This window comes from Ceratotherium simum, chromosome 22, assembly GCF_057802395.1.
Source record: "Ceratotherium simum simum isolate JZ-2026a chromosome 22, ASM5780239v1, whole genome shotgun sequence".
Classification (NCBI taxonomy): domain Eukaryota; kingdom Metazoa; phylum Chordata; class Mammalia; order Perissodactyla; family Rhinocerotidae; genus Ceratotherium; species Ceratotherium simum.
The window spans coordinates 7364639-7391391 of NC_141921.1; the positions used below are offsets into that span (position 1 = coordinate 7364639).

The window sequence follows — 26753 nt, forward strand, 5'->3', positions numbered from 1 at the left end:
CCTCAGCAAAAAGAGGAGGATTAGCATGGATGTTAGCTCAGGACTGATCTTCCTCACAAAAAAAAAAAAAAAAAAAAGGTCTGTCTGTTCTGGCCAGCATGCATGTTCCTGCCCCAGCCCCAACCTGGACCCATCCCATATTTCCAGTCTTAACATTGCATTGAGCAAACAAGATGATGTTGAAGATACGCACTCTCTCCACTATGCCAGGAATATACTGCAAGGAAACTACATCTCATTTACACAAACCATCTCAAAGTTGCTGAGGTCTCTACAGCACAGCTCATTATACGTGAGATAACTTTAGAAGCATTAAAAGTTGGTTTCCTGGGGCTGGCCCCGTGGCGTAGTGGTTAAATGCGAGCGCTGCGCTGCTTGCGGCCCGGATTCGGATCCCGGCACGCACCGACACACCGCTTGTCAGGCCATGCTGTGGCGGCGTCCCATATAAAGTGGAGGAAGATGGGCACGGATGTTAGCTCAGGGCCAGTCTTCCTCGACAAAAAGAGGATTGGCATGGATGTTAGCTCAGGGCTGATCTCCCTCACAAAAAAAAAAAAAAAAAAAAGTTGGTTTCCCAAATACCTTCTTTTTGTACGTAGTTAATCAGTGAAGCTAAGAGTCTCTGAAACTTATACAAGCAATAGATATGAGGAACCAATCCTCTCACAGGATTGGGACGATACAGGCAGCCATAAAACTGATAATACTGTGACTTCAGCTATGGAGCTTTTAACGACCCTCTTTAAACAGAACAGTTTGAAAGTGGATATTGCAGAGGAGTGCTATAACTTACTAGGCGGATGATGGGAGACCTGTTCAGCCACGAATGTTACACTGTTTTTGGAAACCCAGGGAACTGGTCCTTCTGCAACTAGCTCCTGCAAGCAAATATAACATCATTTTCTTTTGATGTGGAAACACAAATGACACTGCAGAGAATCTAATAACTGGTGTCTCTGCCTCCCAAGGTCGTTAGCTGCTCCCGCCCACATACAGCCAAAGCATCTTACACACACTTTTATTATGGCTCTTAATTACACTACTCGAATTATTGCTTTGTGTCTCCCTGACTAAGACATTCTTGAAGGCAAGGATCATGTGCCTAACTCGGCCAGGCCTGGCACAGAGCGGACACTTACCAACGTCTGCCAAATGAATAAGAACACACACACACTGCCTCTGTCTTCAGTAAGGACTATGTGTAACGTGTTGCTCGGAAAGGGAAAGCTACAGAGAGTTACGTTTACCAAGAGACTATTATGTGCCAGGCACTGTTGGCTTGGGGCATTTTTTTCCATGCCTAGAGGCCCTTTAATTTGAGTGTTCCTTTCTGGCTGTCTTCCTCAAACCAACCTCTAAATGTTGGAGCCTGGGGCTCAGGTCTGGGTTACCTACTCTTCTCTAGCTATGCTATCTTCCTAGATATTTCATCTAATCTCAGAGCTTTAAATGCCACCTAAATATACTAAAATCTCTGCAAGCCCCATCTCCATCCTAGACCTCTCCCTTGAACTCCAGAGTAACTCCCTACTTGACAGCTCCACTTACACATCTAACAGACCCCTCATACTTTATATTTGAAATTCAGGTTCCTGATTTTTCTCTCCCCAAATCCAATCTTTTCCTTTTAGTAAATGGCACCAACCAACTGCTGAAGCCCACATGCAACGACTCAACTCTGACTGCCCCCTTTCCCTGACCTACCCCAAGCCATCTATAAGTTCTACCTCCAAAATACAGCTTGAATCAACCCTGTCTCTCCTGCAATAATGCCAAAGCCTCATGAATGGTTTCCTTGCTTCTATTTCTGCCCCTCTCTAATTGATTTTTCACAAAATCATTATAATTATGTTTTCAAAAACAAAAATGAGATCCTGATAAGCCATAAAATTAACATCAAGGTTTTGCATGATCTGATTTCTAAATCTCTATCCACATCTCATGCCACTCTTTCCCCCCGCTCACTATATACAAAATATGCTGATCCAACAACACTGTTTTTCTATGGGTGGTGAGCATCTTCTGATCATTGCCTTTATCATTAGCTGTCCCCCAATAAAATGAAATCTTAACTCAGTACACAACTGAAGATAATTAAAAATATCAGTGCAGAACTCACCGCATTCTCCTCAGTATCATTTGGTAGTGTCCAGTGACACTGAAAGATCTCGCCCAAAATGGGGTTGTACGGCTTTTTGGCAACTGATCCTTTCCTTCCTGCGTGAAAGGCTGAGAGGTACCATTTCACAACTTGAACCATTCGGTCTCTGGCATCTTTCTGGTCACTAATGCTGCAAGGGAGAAAGACAAAATTTACTATCTGCTTTCTGACGGGAGACAAGCTGATGCAGCACCCCTCAGCACGGATGAGCCAGGCTGAGGACCCAGGACCAGGAGCTGCCTCAAAGCTTTTTTTTAAAAACTGAGGTATAATATACATAATTAAACACACCAGTCTTAAGTGTTTGGTCTGATGAATTTGACAATGTATATATCCACTTAATCACCATCCAATCAAGACCCAGAACACTTCCATTACCCCCACATTTCCCCATCCCCCCTTCCAAGCAATCCCCACCCCTCACCCTGGGGCAAACACTGTTTCTAGTTTCTAGTCCCATAGATTAGTTTTGTTTGTTCCAGAACTTCATAGAAGTGCACTGTTTAACTGCCAAATTGTTGGAGATTTTCTAGATATATTTGTGTTATCAATTCGTAATTTAACTCTTTCATGGTCAGAGAACATATTCTGTACAGTTCCAATTACTTTAAATTTATTAAGTCTATCTAGTATATGGTCTATCTTGATGAACGCTCCTTGTGCACTTGAAAAGACTATGTTATACAAATTGATAGTGTCTAGAAAGGTCAATTGGGTCAAAGCTGATGGATAATGCTGTTTCAATCTTCTATAGCCTTACTCATTTTCGGGGGGCAGGGGGAGGTGGAGGGAGAAGGCACGCACAGCAAGCACTGGGAGCTACTTGTTCAATCAATTCCTGAGGGAGTAATTTCCAAGCATGATTGTGTACTTGTCTAATTCTTCCTTTAATTTTTTTTTTTGGTGAGGAAGATCAGCCCTGAGCTAACACCCGTTGCCAATCTTCCTCTTGTTCTGAGGAAGATTAGCCCTGAACTAACATCTGTTGCCAGTCTTCCTCTTGTTGCTGAGGAAGATTTGCCCTGAGCTAATATCTGTACCCATCTTCCTCTATTTTGTATATGGGACACCGCCACAGCATGTCCTGATGAGCGGTGCACAGGTCCTCGTCTGGGATCTGAACCTGCGAACCCCGGGCCACCAAAGCAGAGGGTGCAAACTTAACCACTACGCCACTGGGTGGCCCCAATTTCTTCCTTTAATTTTTGCTGCATGTATTTTGAAGCTGTGTTATTAAGTACACATGCATTTAGAATTATTATTTATTCCTGATAAACTGACTCTTTTTATCATAGGAAATATCCCTAATTTGTCCTTGGTAATATTTCTCATCTTAAAAAACCTCCTTTGTCTGACACTACCAGCTTTGTTATGCTTAGTGTTTTGCATGATAGGTCTCTGTCCATCCTTTTTTTTTTTTTTTTTTTTTGCTGAGGAAGAGTCACCCTGAGCTAACATCTGTGCCAATCTTCCTGTATTTTTTTTGCTTGAGGAAGATTTGCCCTGAGCTAATATCTGTGCCAATCTTCCTCTATTTTGTATGTGGGTCGCCACCATACCATGGCCGCTGATGAGTGGTGCAGGTCTGTGCCCGGGAACCAAGCCGGACCGCCAAAGGGGAGTGTGCCGAAGTTAACCACTAGGCCATGGGGCCAGCCCCCATCCTTTTACTTTTAATTAAGTGTCTTCATATTAAAAGTCTCTCTCTTGCAAATAGCATACAGATGGACCTTACTTTTTTATCCAGCCTGACAAGAACTATTCTCTTAAATGGAGTGTGTATTACCTTTAGCATAATTACAGATATAGCTGGTTTAACTCTACCATTTTGGTATTTGTTTTGTATTTGTCCCCTTTGTTCCTTGTTCCATTATTTCTCCTTTCCTCCTTTTTTGCAATTGAGTATTTTTAGAATTCCATTTAATCTTATCTATTGCCTTTATAGCTGTACTTTGTATTTTTAAGTGGTTCCTCTAGGGACCTCAAAGTTTAAATTCTCATACATAGAAACTATCCTTAAATCTGAAATCTATATCTAATGCATAACTGGTACTTTCCATCTTTAGTTATGCATGTTACCAATAAATATTTACATTTTATTTGTTCAATTATGTATTAATTTAAACGGTGCCATATTTATTTGAATTTCTGCCCTTTGGGAATTGGTTAAATGGTTTTCTTAAATCTTCATCAAGAAGGAAAGATATATATCAATGTTAGCCAATGAGCCCACCCACTGTGAAACCCTCAGTGATTTGTATCTGGCTTCAATAAACCACAGTCCAAGGCCAAGGAATGCCATCCGAGAAGACAGATTAGAACATCCCAATACAAATCAAATCTTCCTGCTTCCACTGAAAAGCAACGTGAACTCACCTCCTTGTAAATCAAGGCCACCTTCAGATTACTTCTGTCCTTTGTATATATATCTAATATTATAAGCTTTATATTTATTATTATTATTTTTTTTTGTGAGGAAGATTAGCCCTGAGCTAACATCTGTTGCCAATCCTCCTCTGTTTGCTGAGGAAGACTGGCTCTGGGCTAACAACTGTGCCCATCTTCCTCTACTTTATATGTGGGACACCTGCCACGGCATGGCTTAATAATAGGTGCATACGTCTGCGCCCGGGATGCAAACCTGCAAACCCCAGGCCACCGAAGCGGACGGAGCACATAAACTTAACCACTACACCACCAGGCTGGCCCCTATAAGCTTTATATTTAAAATTTGTCAATCAGTTTGTAATCTGGACATTAGACTGTAAGCTCCTCAAGGGAAGACACTGACTTTTTCTTTCTCCAACTCATAAAAGTTCTGGCAAACAACAGGTGCATTAGAAAAGTTTGCTGAACTCAGTTAACTAAACATCAGGATATCGTGTAAATAATTAAACAGTGATTACCAATCCCTGGATCAAACAAACTCATAGCCTTCTGGCTACCTATTAATAGGCTCTCAAGATTTTTTAAAATGTTTAACTTGGGTGCCTAACAACATCACCACCACATAACCTAAGCAAACAGACAGACATCTAATATAAACAAAATATTCAATGCCACTTTTCCCCAGAAATGTCTGAAAGGCAAAATGGAATCTACCTATCCTGCAAAAGCAGAAAGCTATTGAGTAACATCTTAAAAAATTGGAAACTACTGTGTCAAATACCTCACAAACAGGTCCGGATGTGCAAAAAAGTCTGCATACATTTCTAAAAGAGATCTTCTTTCCAGAATAAACGTTGGAAGAACTACCTGAAAAACATACACATTTGACCCGTGAGGATCAAATTCCACTACAAATAAAAACAGATTGCTGAACTGCTAAAAAAACAACTCATTTCAATCACGGTAACACCCACAAAGTATGGCCCAGGCATGCTTCTGATACCTACTTCCCAAACTGTTTTAATACAGAAATGCCCTTTAACTGCCCAGCAGATGAAAAACAGAGTAGTAGTTTTGAATATTCAAATATCACTTCCTCTGTGCAACCGCCCTTTAGCTCCCTGAATCAGTGCAACAACAACAGTAACAAACTACTCAGTAGCAATCGTTTGATGTCTACCTGCCAGGGCATTACATACACATTATCTTATTAAACTGTACAACAATCCTGTTATGAAGAAATTATCATCCCTACTTTACGGGTGGAGAAAAATGAAGCTCAAAGAGGGTGAGAAATTTTCTCACTGCTCTGTTATTAATATGGAATTCAAAATTGGTTCCGTCTGACTTTGGGGGATCTGTGCACTTTCCCCTCTAATGCTGCTTCTCCATCATCATTAGGTGCGTTAGGAAATTTATCTACTTACGAATCCGTGTCCTCAAATAACTGAAGAGCTCCTAGAATGCAAGGACTACACTTATTCAACACTTGCATTGTCAGCTACTATTACACAGTAAGAAATTTTTAAATGAGCAATTGAAGGAATAAACAAAAGGAAGAAGAGAATAAACATGGGAATCAACAAACTCTTTGCACCATGGGGCTAAGCACATGAAGAAAAATGCTGAGGGGCTGGGAATGTGGCAGAGGAGAAAGTAAAGAAAATGGAAAATTGGAATATGGGAAGAAAAAATAAGAAAGATTAAGAATAACCAATAAAAAAAGAAAGAATTTCATTCGGGAATGAAAGAAGAGTTTTTGAAATGTGTATCAGATTATCAATTATTCATTACAGAAGAGGATCACCATAGTAAGCAAAAATTCCTTTTTACTACATATCTACTATATTCAAGATCCTGTGTTAAGTGCTATGGAGAAGGTAAAGGTAAGTATGAGAGAATAAAACTGGCATTTTAAATGTGAAATGTCACAAATTTCATACAAGAGATGCTCGAAGTACCCTGGAAGTTCAGAAGAGGGAAAGATCATATTCTGTTTAGGGGACCAAAATGAGGGCAGAGCTGGGAAACAATTCATTGAGGTTGCACTAGAGAAAAGCCTTCGAGAAGAGGAAGGCTGTAACAGACAGAGAGAGAGAAAACAGAACAAGACAGGGAGATGGGACAGAAAAAAAAACAAGACAGAGAGACAGGAAATGGGGTGTGACAGGGATTGACCAGTGGACCAGTGTGGCTGGGTATGTAAAGAGGGCAGATGAAACACAAGCTTGGAAAGGGACACGATGGCTATGACATTTAGAATGTTTATTATCAGATTCCAGAGTTTAAATTTTAAGTAAACATTTTCCTTCCATAGAACATGTATGTTCATAATCTAAATATGGTTAGACTGGCAGGTAAGCTTATGTACTGACTTGGTGCAACTTCCTACAACTCTTGGAGAACACAGAAATTATAAATCACCAAGTAAGAATGCTGAAGAAAAAAACGAGTAATTACATTTAATATATAAACAGCTCTTACAAATAAACAAGAAAATGATTACTACCATCAGTAGGAAATTAGAACACAAGAAGCAATTCAAAAAAGAAGAAATGGCCACCAAAACATAAAATTTGATCTGATGTGTAATCAAAGAAAAAAATAAGAATTTTTTTTCCCTACTTAAAATTTTTCTTGAGAACTCTCACTCAACAGATCTTCTTCAATGTTTTTAGCACTATCCTGATACATGCCAGTATGTCAAGCTGCTGCAACAGTGATGACAGTGAGCTGGGCTAAGCTGTCTTTGACCTGGGGTCAAGTACTTATTTTGCCACTTCTTAGGCATGAGGAGGCTCTGGAAAATTAACTCAACTTCTCTTAAGTTTCTGTAAAAGGAGGTTAATTACATGCCCTGCTTATATCTTACTGTTGTTTTAAAGATGAAGTGAGGTAAATGGGATGTGACTTTATAGAATTTCAAAACACTACAAAGTATTTGGGAAAAAACTCTTTCTACAAAGTATCTGAAGTAAGAAAATATTTTTATAAATAGGAGAATGAGATATAAATTTAAGGCATTATTGTAATAATACTTTAAAATGCATAAAAGGAATCAAGATTTCAGAATCTGTTGGCAATCACAACCATTTGTTTGTGCCAATAAAGATTTCTAAAATAGCTAATTTTTAACATATTTGGTAAAAAATAACAATTATTATAATATCATTCATAATATAAAAAGCTATTATGGCTAGAGACCCAAATATGGATTATCTGGCAGAGGAAATTATGTGAGCCAAGAATTACAAACTTGACTGTGGCAGACACTTTTGGCTGCCTATGCACACCCCTACTTCATCCCTAAAAACAGAGCTCTGATTCAGTTCAGGTTTAGGCTATAGGTTGCCATGAGAGTCACAGGGCCCTCCCAGATCTCAAGGGATAAATGTGGATTAATCTAAACCAATCATTTAACCCCCCTTGCCAGTGACTGGCTCAGGCATGGACACATGCTTAGCTTTGGCAAATGAGATTCAACTGAAAGTCTGATGGGCCACTTTAGGAAAACAATGTCCTTCCTAATAACAACAAAAAAATCCTTGAAAAGAAATTATTTTCCCGCCTCTTGACGTATTTGTATAAGGACGTGATAAGTGGAAGTGTGGCAGCCATTCTGCAGTGATGAGGAGACAAGCCTGAGTATGAAAGTCAGCATGCTAAGGATGGCAGAGCAGAGAGAGTGAAAGAACGTAGGTCCTTTCTCACATTGTTGACCCACTTAATTAATCAATTCTGGAACTACTCTACTTTTGGACTTCTCATTATATGAGATAATACAAGCCTAGTAATGTTCAAGTTACCTCTAAGTGGGTCTTCCATTATGGGAAACCAAAACCAACCAAGGTGGAAGACACAGAAAAGAAACATATTATAGATGTTAACATCTAAAATTAAACTATAACTTTCAAATTTGAAGTGACAATTCTGCTCTAGCAATTATGCAATCTAATAATCAGTGAAAACATCCTGGGGGCAAACTTCTGCAAATATTCTCTTACCTAGAACATTCCTGGGAAGTATGTTGGATTCCACAGATTAATGCTATCCTTGTGTTTCTGTTCTCTTTTAGATTTGGGGTAAAAGGTTTTATTATAGACACTTACTAGAAAGTATTATGGATTAGTTTTTCCTTTTTTTTTTTAAATTTTTAATTTTGTGTGTGTGTGTATGAGGACGATCGGCCCTGAGCTAACATCTGCCAATCCTCCTTTTTTTTTTTTTTTGCTGAGGAAGAGTGGCCCCGGGCTAACATCCATGCCCATCTTCCTCCACTTTATATGGGATGCCACCACAGCATGGCTTGCCAAGCAGTGTGTCGGTGTGCATTCGGGATCCGAACCGGCGATCCCTGGGCCGCCTCAGCGGAGCGTGCCCACTTAACCGCTTGCGCCACCGGGCCGGCCCCGGATTAGTTTTTTCTTAACAGCCCTCTAAATCTAAAACCAAAATGAGGCTCACTACTGACAAAGACTATATAGCACTGGAGTTGATTTGGTCATAACAAAAGTGAGAATCTTAAATTTTATTACATTTTTAAAGCTAAGTAGAATAATAATTTAACCAATATGAAAGCTACTGCAGATCAAGTCTTTAAGACAAGAGGCAGTACTGGAAAGATTACAGATTTTGAAATCACAGACCAGATTAGAATCAGTTCTGCCATTTAATAGGACTTAGCCAAGTTAAAACTGGAGTTAACAATAACACCTACTTTGAGTGCTATGGTGAGAATTACGTAAAAGGGACGAGGCTTCTAGGACGTGGCAGGGATGTACAAAGGTACCACACACCAGTCTCCTAAGTCAATTGGGCATTCTGTTTAGAGCGTCAAGTTTACATTAAAATTCAAATCCAGCCCATAACAATCGTATGGCTCAATGTGTATCCTACCATTTTCATTCACTACCTGTTCCAGTCCCTACAACAACCTTGCAACGCAGGTCACTGTATATCCATCCTGCATGTGAGAAACCTAAAAATCACAGAGGAAGAGGCTTGCTCAAGGTCACATGGTTTGGTAATAGCAGAGGCAGGATGCAAACACAGGTCCTCTAACTCCAAGATCAGAACTCTGCTCATTTTGATTCTGTGCACACTGGACTGCTTTAAGTTTTGTTCAAAGCACTAACCAAGCCTAGTATTATTTCTTGTTTGCCCCCAATAAAATCCAAATCTTAATCCATACAATGCATACATACTATTTCTATGAAATTATTCTAGCTTTACTTATTTCATCCAATTATAAAAACTTTCAGTTTATTCATTTGCACATATATTAAATAACAAGACAAAAGTTATCAACAGAAATTATGTCATTGTACTACATTTGCAGGCACACTCACCACACAATCACGAAGAATCCACACAGACACATAAAGACTTACAGCAAAGGCTACATCTGATTCTTACCTTAGTGAGATCCATTCCAAGCCTAACCTGTGACAAGAGATGCATGATAACGCTCTTGTGCTCCTCCACTGACCCTGCCTCCCCTTCATCATCTCTATCGTCATGTGAATCGAACAGCTCTAAAATAAAACAGATCTTCTTAGACTGATATTACGTTGGGCTACCAGTATGACAAAAATTTTTTTTCCAAACAAATGTTTTTAAGAAGAAAAGAGTTAAATTCTCAAAGGTCATTTACCAGCATCACTTGTTCCATTGGACATAGAAGAATTAAGTGATTCTGTGGTATCTGGGCGCTTTAGACTATTTCCTGAGCTGCTATGTGTCAAGACTGAGGCAGATCCAGAGGAACTAAAAAAAAAAAATTAATTACCTTAAGACTTTTAAGAAAGCAATTTAGAACCACACTAAGATATTACCCTATAAAGCTACTTAAAACCAACATATGCAGATAGCTGACAGAAACAAACTAGACTCTTACAGTTAGCTGCTTACATACATACGTACATATGCTTTCCAACTATCTCACTGTCACCCTCATCCTGAGACTGTAAAGTCTGATGATGACTGGATCTCTCATCTTATGCTTTTTGCATAGTGTGCTGCTCAACCAAGCCATGTTGAAAGGTCACCAAAAACTAGTAAGACTTTGCCTCTGCATCTAAGTTTAAAACTAGAGTTCATTTTCTGATTTTGTTACTTTGCATAAACGTAGATACGTCATAATTCTTGGCAACAATTTCCAGAACCTCAAAAATGGCAAGTCTATTACCTAGTCTTAGAAATATGTGTCTATATTTCTGAGATTCTTTGATAAAAGCCCACATTGGTATTGACTTTTCCCAGTCATTAAAAAACTGTTTGAAAGTACAAAACAAAAAAGCATATTATTTCAGACAAAGTAGACTTCAAGATAAAACAGGTTAAGAAAGACAAAGAAGGGAAATATATAATGATAAAAGGGACATGCCACCAAGAAGACATATCACGTATAAATATATATGCACCCAACATAGGAGCACCAATGTACATAAAGCAACTATTAACAAACCTAAAAGGAGACATTAACAAGAACAAAATAATAGTGGGGGATCTTAATACCCCACTTACATCAATGGATAGATCATCCAGACAAAAAGTCATTAAAGAAATAGTAGACTTAAATGAAAAACTGGACGAGATGGACCTAGTAGACACATATAGAGCACTCCATCCAAAAACAGCTGACTACACATTCTTCTCAAGTGCGCATGGAACATTCTCTAGGATAGACCATATGTTGGGAAACAAAGCAAGCCTCAATAAATTTAAGAAGATTGAAATCATAACAAGCATCTTTTCAGACCATAATGCTATGAAACTGGAAATGAACCATGAAAAAAAAGCTGGGAAAGTGACAAAAATATGGAGATTAAACAACATGCTACTGAACAATCAGCGATGAAATTAAAGGAGAAATCAAAAACTATCTGGAAACAAACGAAAATGATAATATGCCATATCAAACCATATGGGATGCAGCACAAGCGGTCCTGAGAGGGAAACTCATCGCGATACAAGCCCACCTTAACAAACAAGAAAAAGCCCAAATAGGCAACCTTAAATTACACCTAACAGAACTAGAAAAAGAGGAACAAACAAAGCCCAAAGTCAGCAGAAGGAGAGAAATAATAAAAATCAGAGCAGAAATAAATGAAATTGAGACCAAAAAAACAGTAGAAAGGATTAATGACACAAAGAGTTGGTTCTTTGAGAAGATAAACAAAATCGACAAACCCTTAGCCAGGCTTACTAAGAAAAAAAGAGAAAGGGCTCAAGTAAATAAAATTAGAAACGAAAGAGGAGAAATTACAACGGATACCACGGAAATACAGAGGATTATAAGAGAATACTATGAGAAATTATATGCCAACAAATTGGACAATCTAGAAGAAATGGATAAATTCTTAGACTGATACAACCTCCCAAAACTGAACCAAGAAGAAATGGAGAATCTGAATAGACCAATCACAAGTAAAGAGATTGAAATAGTAATCAAAAACCTCCCAAAAAATAAAAGTCCAGGACCAGATGGCTTCTCCAGTGAATTTTACCAAACATTCAAAGAAGATTTAATACCCATCCTTCTCAAACTATTCCAAAAAATAGAGGAAGATGGAACACTTCCTAAATCATTCTACGAGGCCAGCATCACCCTGATACCAAAGCCAGACAAAGACAATACAAAGAAAGAAAATTACAGGCCAATATCGCTGATGAACATTGATGCAAAAATCCTCAACAAAATATTGGCAAACCGAATACAACAATACATTAAAAAGATCATACACTATGATCAAGTGGGATTTATACCAGGGACGCAGGGATGGTTCAACATCCGCAAATCAATCAACGTGATACATCACATCAACAAAACGAAGAAAAACCACATGATCATCTCAATAGACGCAGAGAAGGCATTTGACAAGATACAACATCCATTTATGATAAAAACTCTCAATAAAATGGGAATAGAAGGAAAGTACCTCAACATAATAAAGGCTATTTATGACAAACCCACAGCCAACATCATACTCAACGGGGAAAAACTGAAAGCCATTCCTCTGAGAACAGGAACGAGGCAGTGCTGCCCACTCTCACCACTCCTGATCAACACAGTACTGGAGGTTTTGGCCAGAGCAATTAGGAAAGAAAAAGGAATAAAAGGAATCCAAATAGGTAATGAAGAAGTGAAACTCTCACTATTTGCAGATGACATGATTGTATATATAGAAAACCCTAAAGAATCTGTTGGAAAACTATTAGAAACAATCAACAACCACAGCAAAGTTGCAGGGTACAAAATCAATCTACAAAAATCAGTTGCATTTCTGTATGCTAATAATGAACTAACAGAAAGAGAGCTCAAAAAGATAATACCATTTACAATTACATCAAAAAGAATAAAATACCTAGGAATAAATCTTACCAAGGAGGTGAAGGACCTATACAATGAGAACTACAAGACATTATTGCAAGAAATCCAAGATGACATAAAGAAATGGAAAGATATTCCATGCACGTAGATTGCAAGAATAAACATAGTTAAAATGTCTATATTACCTAAAGCAATCTACAGATTCAATACAATCCCAATCAGAATCCCAATGACATTCTTTACAGAAATAGAAAAAAGAATACTAAAATTTATATGGGGCAACAAAAGACCCCGAATAGCTAAAGAAATCCTAAGAAAAAAGAACAAAGCAGGAGGCATCACAATCCCTGACTTCAAAACATACTACAAAGCAATAATAATCAAAACAGCATGGTACTGGTACAAAAACAGACACACAAATCAATGGAACAGAATTGAAAGCCCAGAAATAAAACCCCACATATACGGACAGCTGATTTTCCACAAAGGTGCTAAGAACATACAATGGAGAAAGGAAAGTCTCTTCAATAAATGGTGTTGGGAAAACTGGACAGCCACATGCAAAAGAATGAAAGTGGACCCTCTGCTATCGCCATACACAAAAATTAACTCAAAATGGATCAAAGACCTGAAACTATAAAACTCATAGAAGAAAATATAGGCAACACACTATTTGACATTGGTTATAAAGGAATCTTTTTGGATGACATGCCTACCCAGACTAGGGAAACTGAAGAAAAAATAAACAAGTGGGACTTTATCAGATTCAAGAGCTTCTGTAAGACAAACGAAACCAGAATCAAGATGAACAGACAACCCACCAGCTGGGAGAGAATATTTGCAAAACACACATCTGACAAGGGGTTGATCTCCATAATATATAAAGAACTCACACAACTGAACAACAAAACAACAAACAACCCGATCAAAAAATGGGCACAGGAAATGAACAGACACTTCTCCAAAGAAGATATACAGATGGCCAATAGGCACATGAAAAGATGTTCAACATCACTAATCATCAGGGAAATACAAATCAAAACAACACTAAGATACCACCTCACGCCCGTTAGAATGGCTATAATCACCAAGACAAAAAACAAGTGTTAGAGAGGATGTGGAGAAACAGGAACCCTCATACACAGCTGGTGGGAATGCAAACTGGTGCAGCCTCTATGGAAAACGGTATGGAGATTCCTCAAAGACTTAAAAATAGAGATGCCCTACGACCCAGCCATCCCATTACTGGGAATCTATCCAACGAACCTGAAATCAACAATCCAAAGAGGCTTATATGCACCCCTATGTTCATTGCAGCATTATTCACCATAGCCAAGAAGTGGAAGCAATCTAAGTGTCCCTCGACTGATGACTGGATTAAGAAAATGTGGTATATATATCCAATGGAATACTACTCAGCCATAAAAAAAGACAAAATCGTCCCATTTGCAACAACATGGATGTGCCTGGAACGTATTATGTTAAGTGAAATAAGCCAGAAAGAGAAAGACAAACACTGTATGATCTCACTCATATGTGGAATATAAACCAACACATGGACAGAGAAAACTGGACTGTGGTTACCAGGGGCAGTGGGGGTCACGGGTGGGGGGTGGGCACAAGGGGTGAAGGGAGTCATATATATGGTGATGGACAAACAAAAATGCACAACCCAAAATTTCACAATGTTAAAAACCATTAAAACATTAATTAAAAAAAAAAAGCATATTATTTTTTACAAGTAAATTTATGGTAAATAGCATTATCAACTGGTTAACAGGGTCTAAAGAAAGCTTCCTCTTATATTATTATATCTGTGATCATACTTACCCAGGATTAGTATTTGTATATTAATAAAAGAATAATCATGGGCCAGCCCTGTGGCTTAGCGGTTAAGTGCGCGCGCTCCGCTACTGGCGGCCCGGGTTGGGATCCCGCACGCACACAGACGCACCGCTTCTCCGGCCATGCTGAGACCACGTCCTACATACAGCAACTAGAAGGATGTGCAACTGTGACATACAACTATCTACTGGGGCTTTGGGGGAAAAAAGGAGGAGGACTGGCAATAGATGTTAGCTCAGAGCTCGTCTTCCTCAGCAAAAAGAGGAGGATTAGCATGGATGTTAGCTCAGGGCTGATCTTCCTCACAAAAATAAATAAATAAATAAATTAAATAATTAAAAAAAAAAGAATAATCAAAGGTTTACAGTTTACTTATTAAGGGTAAAAACAGAAACTAAATTTCTCACACTGTAGATATTTATAAAATGATATACGTATAATAATCAGTTTTTTATTACAAATTTATAGGTGTGAAACATACTACGTATTCTAATTTAAACATAGTTTGCCGAGTCCTTTAAAACATTTATCTTATTTGAGACGCAATTCCAAAGGTCAGATTTGTTTGTGCTGTGTTTTTCCTTCTTACTCAGATTAGAAACCATATCTGGGCCAAGTGAAATGCTCAATAAAGATCAAAATGGAAAAAATGGGATAAATTCTCATTTATCCATTTCATAATTTACCTTGCTCAGGACAAAGGATTTAAAGAAAACAGTTAAAAAACAACAGCAACATTAACAAAAATGATATGCATACAGGAAAGGTTTATCTGCAACGTGCTAACTCGTATAGAACTTAATCATAAGATCATAAAAAACTCAAAATTTAAAGCTCTAAACTTAATTATAATAACAGAATCCAAAGTCTCATGGAGCACCTAGTATGTGCCAAACACTGTATGTGTTTATCTTCAGAACAATCTAACCTCCATAACAACCTTACAAGGTTGACATGATGATTCTTCTCATATAGAGATGCTCAACAGTTCAATGACTGGCCCGAGGTAACACAGCTGGTAAGTGAGCCATTTCAAATGTTTATCTGGCTCCAAAGCACAAGTTCTTTCCAACCTGCACTTTCATCTAGTTAATAAACGTGTAAAACTATACTGCTCAATAACCCAGTTCACACAGAAGCTGTCATTACTACAGGTCTTCAGAAACTGAACAGTGAAAGAACTTAAGCTTTCAAGTTCTCTTCCTTCAGATAGAGAGAGAAACAGTAAATAGAAACTTGACCCGAGAGTTAGAAAACTAGTGGTAGCAGCTGATGACCAGCAGGTGTTACAAGTTCAATGCCTACAGAGGTCAGACAGAACACATAAATATGTGAATAGGGCCAGGTTATAAGATAAGATCGACCTGGAGCCAGCATACTCAAATCTGAAGGGATTTAAAGCCCCATTTAAACAACAACAACAACAATTCAAAAGGTCAACAAACACTGAGCTGGCCAAATAAAACATCTGCAGTCCCCACCAGTTTGGGAATCTAGATTAGGGCATAAAAGGAAAGCACGAAATTGAGGGAGAAAAGAAATCCAGAGTGGGTTAGCTGGGCATAAAACTTAACTCTGGATGCCTTCAAATGGAAGCTCATGAACTGTGTACTTGTTATGGGATGGGTACTGGGAGAGCACAGAGAAGAAAGGTTATAAGGAGGGAAAAAGAGAAAAGCCTATGAAGCTGTAGGTGACTTCGTAGACATGCCTATTTCAGGCACAACAGGAAATTTTAAAATTTTCTATTTAATAAAAATTTCAGGAGAATCCCTGAAACTGGGGCCAGAGATTGACTATCAGTGATGTTATAAGGAGGCTAACCACATATTATCAGGCTTCCACTGAATATATAGTTATAAGCTTCTAGAGAATAGATAGATAGAGACCATTTTGATATATAATTGTACTCTGTTTAGAGTAACAGCTCATGTTCGGCATAAAAGATTGTCCTGAATTCAGTTTAAATAAAACAAAGATTGAATACTTCAAAAATCAATAATAACCTTTACTTTGGAATTTTCTTCCAAAAGCTTATTTTCTTTTAACCCCACTACCATAAAAAACATCTAAAAAAATTAAAGTGAAATTGTTATTGGCAAACTGCTAATAATGGTTTCTCAATAGTTTATGTCCCCACATATAACACTGAGAAACAAACATGCTAAACCAAACCCTTTCTGCTACTCTGGCCTTCTTGACTTGTGGGTTCAAACCTCTCTTCCTTAACTGAAGTCTCATGTCTTAACAGTATCTGTTCACCTAGATCACATATATTTCACTTTTGCCCACATTCAAAAGCAGAATTTGATCCACTAAGTCACAAAACTTCCTGAAGGAACATAGTCATTGTCCTCATAAATTTTGAGATTCTGAGCAGTTATGATGTGATTATATATGACTACCGTATTTCGCAGTTCATGTGTACTCTTAAGAGAACTAGAGTCCTACACAGTATTTCTTATTAAAAAAAAAAAAATTCGAGGTCTAAGGACTGGCTGATGGTACTAAGCTTGCAAATTCACATATAATCATTTCCAACTTTGTACTGTCTTACAAAGCAAACCCCAAGCTACAACAATAGTATCAACCCCTGAGAAAGCAGAAGAGTTGGAAAAAATACCCAACAAAAACTAAGCCAACTATAAGTCAACAAATACAAGTAACATTAAAGCAAATAAATATTAATTTGCTTTCTATAACAACTATCATTTATTGAGTGCTTATTACATGCCAGACACTATATTAAACACTTGACTGACATTATTCTCATCTAAATGTCCACAGTGACCCCTTAAGTTGAAACTATTATTATCCTCATTTTACAAACAAGGAAACTGAGGGTCACATAGGTTAAATAACTTGACCAAGATCACACACCTTTGAAGCAAAACAGTTTTAGACCCTATTCCTTCTATGATTCCAAAATCCAAAGTCTTAACCACAGCAACTTATATGCCAGTATAGCTAAAAAATATTTTGCTTATCAGCTAGCATGTAAATGACCTTACACATAAAAGCCTTTTCTGTACAATGGTACATTCCTAGCTTTGATTTAATGGTATAAAATAGGTCAAATATTTTCTAATGAGGGAAAATCTATCATCAATATCTGTCAAAATCTGCCTGCTTAGTATCTTTGGAATCCAGACTTCCCTCCATTCCCATACTATTACCTCAGCTCAGATTATCAACATTTCTCAATTTACTACCCACGTCTGGCTGGTCTCCCTACGAGTAATGCAGCCCCACTGCATTCAATTCTATACAATTTAGGCAAATCTATTTTTCTAAAATCCAGACCTGACCAGCAACTGCCATCACTCACCAGAAAATGTTCAAAATTCGTAAAAGGCTAATGGACTTTTTTACAACATGGCCCTTGTCAACCTCTTCTGTATCTTTTTTTAACCACTCCCCACAACTTACGCTACAGCCACACTCAACACTTAAGCTCTCCAAAGAAACCAAGCTCCCCTTGCCCCCAGGCCTTTCTTCACAGGGTTCCATCTCCATGAGAACATTCCCATTTCTCCCTCCTCTCCTCACTCCCATGTCCCTTCTCTCTACTGAACCACATTTCATCTTAGGATGACATCCCCTCCCTCCTCTGTGAATCCTTCCCTGACTTCTCAGGACTTCAAAACGCTCCCATGGCTCCCTCTGTGCTTATTCTTACGGTCCTATGTATCCCATTGGATTAGAAATGTCTGCTTGTTCCCCCAACAGACTGTAAGCTCACTGAGGGCAGAGACTAGGTCCTTTGTGTAGTACCTGGCTTATAGGTGTTGTCTATCTCCACTCTCATACAAAAACGAGTACGGTAACTTCTTATTTGTATAATACTTCCTAGCTGGCTCACTCTCATTTGACCCTCTCCTAATGCTGGTGCTACAGAAATAACGCCCAGAGTGCAATGAACAATATCGGCATGTTACTACAGCTGATGCTAATTTATTCCACTTCAATTAAGTCAGGAGTAAAATCAACATTCTCACAAAACTGGCTTTGCTCAATAAGCCAATTAAAAATAAGCTGTCTTTTTTGCTTTTTCCAAATAATAACTTATAAGGGAGTCTGTCATTAACAACAGTCTCAAAATCAAATTACATTTTTAAAAATCAGAAGAGAGCCGTTTAAATACATACTTAGTTCATCTACTTACTCTATTAAGCGCTTTGGGGATGAGCCACTTTGATGGAATTCATCAGCATCATAGAATTCATCTTCACTGCTAGAATAGGAGAACTCTGGGACTGTATTTGGAGACAAGTTCACATGGCTTGGAGAAGTAAGACTGCTACTAGGTGGTGAGTGCCCACTGCCTGGGAAGTTAAAAGGCTTTTAATTAGGGGACAATGTTGGTAATAGAGGGAGGAAATTAGGGAGATGGGGTTAAAGCAGACCTTTCTAAAATCAAGAAAGAGTTGAGTTAAGTTGGTAGAAGTCTCTACATTACATGTAAAGAAAGTCAACATTTAAACTAGACAAAGAAAAAGGTAAATCATGTTACAGAATGGGACATAGCCTGTTAGATAAATGTAAAAATGCTATGTCACCATTCTATAATTATCTTTAATATCAGGAAGGGAGCTCTTTTGATTATAATTACACTGTGTAAGTGCTGGTGCTGGAAGTCCCACAACAGACACCAGCACCAGCGGGAAGCCAGGGCTCTTATTTTATACTGTATATCCAGATACCTAAAAAAAGCAGCAGTGAGCCAACGGGAATGCCAACTGAAAAGAATGTTAAGATATTGTTCAAGATACCACATCCATACTAGTCGGTATGTTCTGGCAGTCACATGAAAACACAGAAGCTCTGCATGAAGCCCTGAGTGCTCATCATCCCAACTCCTCACTTCTTCTCCACCTAAGTCAGGCACCTGGGGCTCAAAGGCAAAGAAAACAGAGAGCTACTAAGGGAAGAATGCAGAACAAGAAAGCACTAGGAGGAACATCTTTCTATACTTAAACAGTCTAACAAAGGAAATGAAAATTAACAGAGATCCAAAGAAGACTACTATCTAATCTCTGTGATGTTCATGTGGTTCACTGTCTAGTAATAAAGTAATAACAATAAAAGTATCAAACAGAACAATGGAGTATTGGGGGCCGGCCCCGTGGCGTAGCGGTTAAGTGTGCGTGCTCTGCTGCTGGCAGCCCGGGTTCGGATCCCGGGCAAGCAGTGATGCACCGCTTGTCACGCCATGCTGTGGCGGCCCCCACATAAAGTGGAGGAAGATGGGCATGGATGTTAGCTCAGGGCCAGTCTTCCTCGACAAAAAGAGGAGGATTGGCATGGATGTTAGCTCAGGGCTGATCCTCTTCACACAAACAAAAAAAAAGAACAATGGAGTATCGAGATCAATTTAACAAGTGTTTACTGAGCATTTAAGGGCTTTCAGGCAATTTATGCCAAATTGCTACAGACGCCTGGCAGAGAATAAATTTAAGTCACTGCTGGCAATCTAAAAGCCAAAGCCAGAGTTCTAGAAGAAATTGAGAATTGTAGCAATAAAAATGAATGCAGAGCCACTCATGGATTTTGAGCCCATTCCTGTGTCTATGGTTCAATAGTCAGGGAAAGAGCACATTCACCCACCACACTTAGCTGCCCGATTCACAAAGATATCTTTGAAATGTAACACAAGACATTTGCCACCTAAAAAAGTAATGCTTATTGTGGAAATTCCAAAGATAGTTCATCTTAGCAAATAACTTTAAATTCTCTTTTATTTTTTTCCGCCAATAGCAGCAATAATATGCGAAAGAAACGTTCTCTTATTAAAATGGGGGGGGGGGGACCAAAGAAGTGCAAATGATTAAGTAACATGCAAATACTTCAGGTGATCACACAATTGAAAATGTGTCCAAGAAGAAAATGAGTTTGAATGGGAACTGCAAACAAAAGAACTGAGTTTTCCTTAAGAGAGCAAACAATATTATTTCTTTTCTCAGTTGCTCCTTCATTTCTTTTTTATATTAGTAAGAGAGGTAAAGGAAAGAAAGGTGGAGAAGATCAAGAAATTAGGTTGAAAAATCAAATAAGACACAAATTAGATACTAATTTAATTTTTAAAATTTCTTCAAATCCACCTATTCTAAAATGTATTTTTGAAATTTCTTCTTCTGAAATAATTTATCCTAAATTATTATTTATAACTAATTAATTATCCTAAAGTTAAAGTACACAAGAAAGAGCACTCAGTTGTTCAAAGTTCATAACTAGTTCTGTATATCTCCAAATAAATTTTGGTTGTATTTCAAAACTGACATAATCCCTCCTTATAAAAAACAAAATAAAACACAAGTACTTTCTGAAATTGAACAAGAGGTGATACAGGTAATGAGATACAGAAAAAAGTCAGCCAAAATATTTCAACCTCATTATTTAAATTGCTCATTATTTACATATCAGCATTCCCAAGAGCTTCAAATAAGAGCGATGTTTGTTGCTTGCTTTCTTGCAAAATTCAGAAGACATCTGTCCATGCTATTAAATATGAAAGACCAAAGTAACAGCATCAGTGCCTTTATTAATTCAAATCTCAAAATGGGCTAAAATCACAAGGTAACTTTTCACTCAATAGAAGTCCCTCCTAGGGAAGAGATCTTCGGAGCAACAGCAGGCGCTGAGCTCCCTGTTCCTCAAGAGGGGTTTTGGTTTTGGCCTCCAGGTATAACAGGAACAAAGCACTAACTCTTCCCTTGAGTCCGTTTCCACACGTAACTCAAAGTAAATCTAATTAGTTTTAAAACAAGAAATAAACCTAATACTAACGTTGATATCTCTGTAAATTAGAGAAAAAATAAAGACTATATGTCTAAACAAATTAAGAAAATGCAAATTAAAATGAAATATCCTTTTTTTGCCTATAATATTGGCAAAGGTGTGAAAGATTGATAAATCTATCCTAAAAAAATACATATGTGTCAAAAGTTGCTGTATAAGGATATTCACTAAAGTACTGCTTATAATAGGAAAATAATGGAAACAACCTAAACATCCATCAGTGGAAAAACAGGTAATACCTGCTCAGGCAGCTGTAAAAAGAATGTTGTAGACCTAAATGTAACATGGAAAGCTCTCTAAACGTTCTCTGTTAAATGAAAAGAAAAAGTCACAGAAACACATGATCTTACTTAGGTTAAAACAAAAACAACAATAAAAAAACACGATATAGGGGGCCGGCCCCGTGGCTTAGTGGTTAAGTGCGCGCGCTCCGCTGCTGGCTGCCCGGGTTCGGATCCTGGGCGCGCACCGACACACCGCTTCTCCGGCCATGCTGAGGCCACGTCCCACATACAGCAACTAGAAGGATGTGCAGCTATGACATACAACTATCTACTGGGGCTTTGAGGGGAAAAAAATAAATAAATAAATAAAAAATCTTAAAAAAAAAAAAAACACGATATAGGTATATATGTACATACATGTATGCAAACAACAGAGGGAAGAGTAAAGAGGACTTTCAGCTTTTGTTCTCTATGACTTTGCACTGTCTGATCCTTTTTCAATAAGAAGGTATACAAGTCTAACATGAGCAAATTTTTAAAAAAAGTTAATATAGATCTTCAAAATAAATCTTAGGACAAACGAATAAAATCCTCCAATATTTTATTTATTTAAATTTTAATTATCACTAAAGCTTCTGGTTCAGTCACAAAGTTAACCACTTCACGTATGGAACTGTAATGCTAAAACTATGATATCACCAACAGAACATACAAGACATTTCTTCAACCTTTTTCTCATCAGTCATCAAACACAAATCTTAAATGTAAATGGAAGTTATGAGAAGTAAAGAAGATACACAAATCTGTACCTGTACTATTTGGTGTTGGAGTCTGATGATGTCCCAAGGTAGCTAATACAGGTCCAACTGGTAGAGAAGATGGACGCTGCTCTGACTTACACAACTGAGCAGGTTCTAGGAGATGTGAACATATGAAATAAGTTAAAGAAACAGTCCAAACACAACTCTATTAACTGCAGTTGTCTGGGATTCAAAATCCTCAAGATCAGTAATTTTTCAAACTATACTCCATTAAGTCAAGTTCCATGCTACTTCTTCTTTTTGACCTCCTATCCTTGTTCAACTCAATGATATGCTACCGAGTACTAAGACACTAGGCAGGATATCAAGAAACCAGTCATGGAAGGCCAATACCTTAGTACAACTGCCCTGTAAAAACAGCAAACGCTTCTTGTGATAAAGTGTTTCCAAGCATCAAACTACATAAAATCTGAAATGGGCACAGTATCTTCCTCTTTAGCCCCATAAGAGATATTAAGCTCATTCTCTTAAGCAGTAAAAATTCACAAAAGGATTTAACATACTTGTAAGTATTTTAGAAAAGGATTTTCTTTTTTCCAGTACAATTTCACACTGAACTAAGTCATCACTGAGAACATGCAACAAAAAAGTAAAAGGAATCAGTGTATCTGGGTGTTGGTCCTAAACCCTTCTTTGCCAGATTTTAAAAACTGTTTGTTACTCTATACTTAAAAATACACGTCTATCTAATCAGTAGGCATCACAAATTTCATTCTTCTCTTTCTCATTATCTTCAAGTCCACCATGAAGAAACCATTTGTACTCTTCAGAGCTATTAACATATACCCCAAAATAGAACATTCCTGGATTACCTTCAGGCAGATCAAGGTATATTAAGTTTTCCTTGGTAGTCATGAATCCTGGGTCATAGGATTCTGTCCCACCAGCTATTCGAAGCCTTAGTACATGTTTATCCTCCATCTCACTTTGAAAACCAAAAGCCCTTTCCTTGTTCTTAGAAAGTCCCAATACCAGAAATACTATCATCTTTTCCCAGTTCATTTTTAGCTCTATTATTTTTTTTGTGATTCCTTTTACTTACTAAAAAAAAGAAAGAGCCCTTCAATATTACTACAACAGTCATACAAATTAAGTTTTTCCTTATCAATGAATCTGTGAAACATTTTTCCAAATACTATACCTGGAGGTAAGGCAGTCTGGGAAGGCATTGTGTTGATCACAGGTTCCAAGGGACTAGGTTGATATATTGCATCTACAGGATTAATAGTACTCTGAGATTAAAAAAAAAAAAACAACAACAACACAGTATAGTTATTTTTAATTAAATGCCCTTCCAGTGCTGACCCTCCCAAATGTATGAAAAGCCCAGATATCTGACAGCAAAGTCCTGAGGGTAGCTATATAGATACACTGGTCAAAATACAAAGAGGAAATAAAACACCTTTTCTATACAACAGTCTAAGAGTTTCTTATTTTTTAAAAACAGTATAGTAAGGAGGGAAAATGAATGAATCCCTGTCATATAGAAAGGTAAAGCTAAATGGAAAAACTTGGAAAACAGTTGTAAAATGGTATAGGAAGATTTCAGGAAGCTAAAAAAATAACCTCTCAATTCAAGTCAGTGCTTCTCAAATTCTTAATTCACCAGAAATACTGTTTCTCTGTCAAAGACAGAGAAATGCTCTCTCTTGCTTTGGTGTCAATAAACATTACACCCACAATTAGCTAATGTACCTGCACCATTAGGATCTTATCTTTCCATCCTACACTACGGCCACCTCCCATATTGTGTATCGCACAGTATGGGCAAATCTAGTTTTAGGGTCACTAAAGACAAAGAGATGTATCTTCTATTCAGGGGGTGTAGAGAAGAAGGCTTTTTTTTTTGAGGATTTAGACGGAAAAAAATACTCAAACATGTAGTCACAATCTTAGAGGAAAAAAAAAGGCTAGATTTCTGTGATTTCAAGCCAAGAAACTACTCTGCCAGCATGACGGCATATTCAAAACAAGACTCCATGAGGCATTTTTGTTTGGAGGAGAGGGGATTTTAAACCAAGGTCTCTGGCAGAATAAAGTCTAAATCACTGTTTACAAGACTACAATAGACAAAACCCAAGAAATAAAAAGTTCTTTAGCTTTCTTTGATCTGGAAAACTAAACTTCAAATATATATTAGGTAGAGCTTATAACAAGTACTGAAACAGAATTAGAAGAGAAATACTTTGCTGATGAATGAACCCAAAAAGTATTGACAAAAATTTACAAGTGCCTAACAATGGAATCTGAGATAATGGTAAAGTTTTTGTAGCATTCTAAGTCTAAATTAAACTCTCTGCATAAATATTTTAAAATTAAATCAGATCTCTTAAATCAAGGTATTTGAACACAAGAATTCTGATTCTTGTCACTACAACAGTCCTCCTATCATAAATATTCTGATTGGAAAATAAAGAACACTTGGAGAAGAAACCCTGAAAACAATCATTAATAATCCAAAACCTAGTAAAGTGAAGTGGGAAAGGTTTTAAAGGATTGGGAAAAGCACAGAAGCAGAAGCTTGGAATTTTAATTCCTTAGAATCTTTGCTCTACCAAGGACTTGGCAAGTCTCCAATCTGCTGTGGGCCTCCCAGTCTGTAAAATGAAGAAATATCTGGATTATACGGTCTGGAAGGGCTTTCTGGTTATTACTTTATGATTCTATTTTCAGATACCAGACCAGGCCATAATAACTAAGTGTCTCAACAATTCCTGGAGCTATTCTTAAAATAAATTCCTTATTTTTACATAGTGGTTTTCTCCAAAGGACTCCAAGTGCTTTTTATAAGGGCAAAATCCTGCCATTAACACTTTGATCCATAGGAATGAGAATATAGTCCCTCCTTATCCCCACCTATGATATAAGAAAAAAATTACTGAATTTAACCTTTTGTTTTCCAGATGAAGTGTTCTATTAGGCTTGTCAACCAAAGAAAATGCTTTTAGACTTTTGTGACATTAATAAAATTCATATATATGTATAGCTACCATTTATGAAGTACTATGAGGGTTCAGAGGTTAGTAAGACTCAGAGGTTAAGTAACTTGCCTAGGGTCACAGCTAGCGAATGGCAAGGCTGGGTCCTAGCAGTCTAAGGCTTAAACCATAAATACTTCCTTTCTTTTTTCAAAATAAAAACTCTTAAGGAAAAATGCTATAGTCTCTGATCAAATGATTCAAATGTTTGTTTTCTACAAGTTTAGATTTTCTATGAGTATACACTTTCTAGATTTTTTTTAAATTTTATTTATTTTTATTTTTTTCCCCCAAAGCCCCAGTAGATAGTTGTATGTCATAGCTGCACATCCTTCTAGTTGCTGTATGTGGGACATGGCCTCAGCATGGCTGGACAAGCGGTGCGTCGGTGCGTGCCTGGGATCCGAACCCGGGCCGCCAGCAGCGGAGTGCGCGCACCTAACGGCTAACCCACGGGGCCGGCCCTCTAGATGTTTTTTAATTGCAAACGATCGAACATTTTTGGTATGCTTTATAAAACTCCGCCCATTTTTTAACATAATAAAAAGTAACTAATTTTGCCTTGAGGGAAAGAGATAAAAATAACTGCCAATATGATTTTCCTTAGGGTTTCTGGGGGACCATGAGATGCTAGACAACATCTTCAGTCTTTTTCCATGAGGCTTACAATCTTAATTGATATCTCAGGAAGAGACATATTACATTATACTGTATTTATATCACATAATAGTATTACATCACCATGGCTCAAACTTTGAACTCACACTGTGAGAAGAGAAATAAAAATTCCAATGTGTTTAACTCAAATTTCAAAAACGTTTCTCTTATCTCTGTTTTCTTAAGAAATATGCAAACAACATAGATACTTAACTTTTTTTAAATTTTAAACCAAATATAAAGATAACATGCTCATCCTTTCAAGTATAATCATGAGATGGTTTTGAAGATTTACAAATGGGTTTCCAGATCTCAGACAAGCTGGCATTTGCAAAGTCTGAAGACAAAAGGAAGAGGCTGCCTCCTACTTCACAAATACAGTCTCAACAGAAGTCACTCGGTTACCATCAAACTAGGGTAGCTCAAAATACAAAACTTCAAACTCTAACTTTTATTTCCAGCTAGGAAATACTAACAATACAATTTTCTTTTCTTTTAGAGGAGAAGTTGAATATAAGGGAATTAGTAAAAAGCCAAGGAGGAGGA

At 37.6% G+C, this 26753-nt stretch overlaps 1 protein-coding gene across 5 annotated transcripts in view; it reads right to left on the reverse strand.

Annotated features, from left to right (window-relative positions):
• OSBPL9 (oxysterol binding protein like 9) overlaps window positions 1-26753 on the reverse strand; it is a 170792-nt gene that overhangs the window by 7625 nt on the left and 136414 nt on the right. For 3 of the 5 annotated variants that reach the window (XM_087445950.1, XM_087445951.1, XM_087445952.1), the window contains 9 exons: window positions 25128-25169; window positions 23714-23804; window positions 22561-22665; window positions 18895-19054; window positions 10206-10318; window positions 9968-10086; window positions 5334-5419; window positions 2123-2294; window positions 797-881 (listed from right to left, as the gene is read on the reverse strand). In XM_087445950.1, the coding sequence (XP_087302076.1) occupies window positions 797-881; window positions 2123-2294; window positions 5334-5419; window positions 9968-10086; window positions 10206-10318; window positions 18895-19054; window positions 22561-22665; window positions 23714-23804; window positions 25128-25169 (973 nt within the window). The remainder of the gene's footprint in view (window positions 1-796; window positions 882-2122; window positions 2295-5333; window positions 5420-9967; window positions 10087-10205; window positions 10319-18894; window positions 19055-22560; window positions 22666-23713; window positions 23805-25127; window positions 25170-26753) is intronic. The other 2 variants (XM_087445954.1, XM_087445953.1) reach the window with 1 other exon arrangement.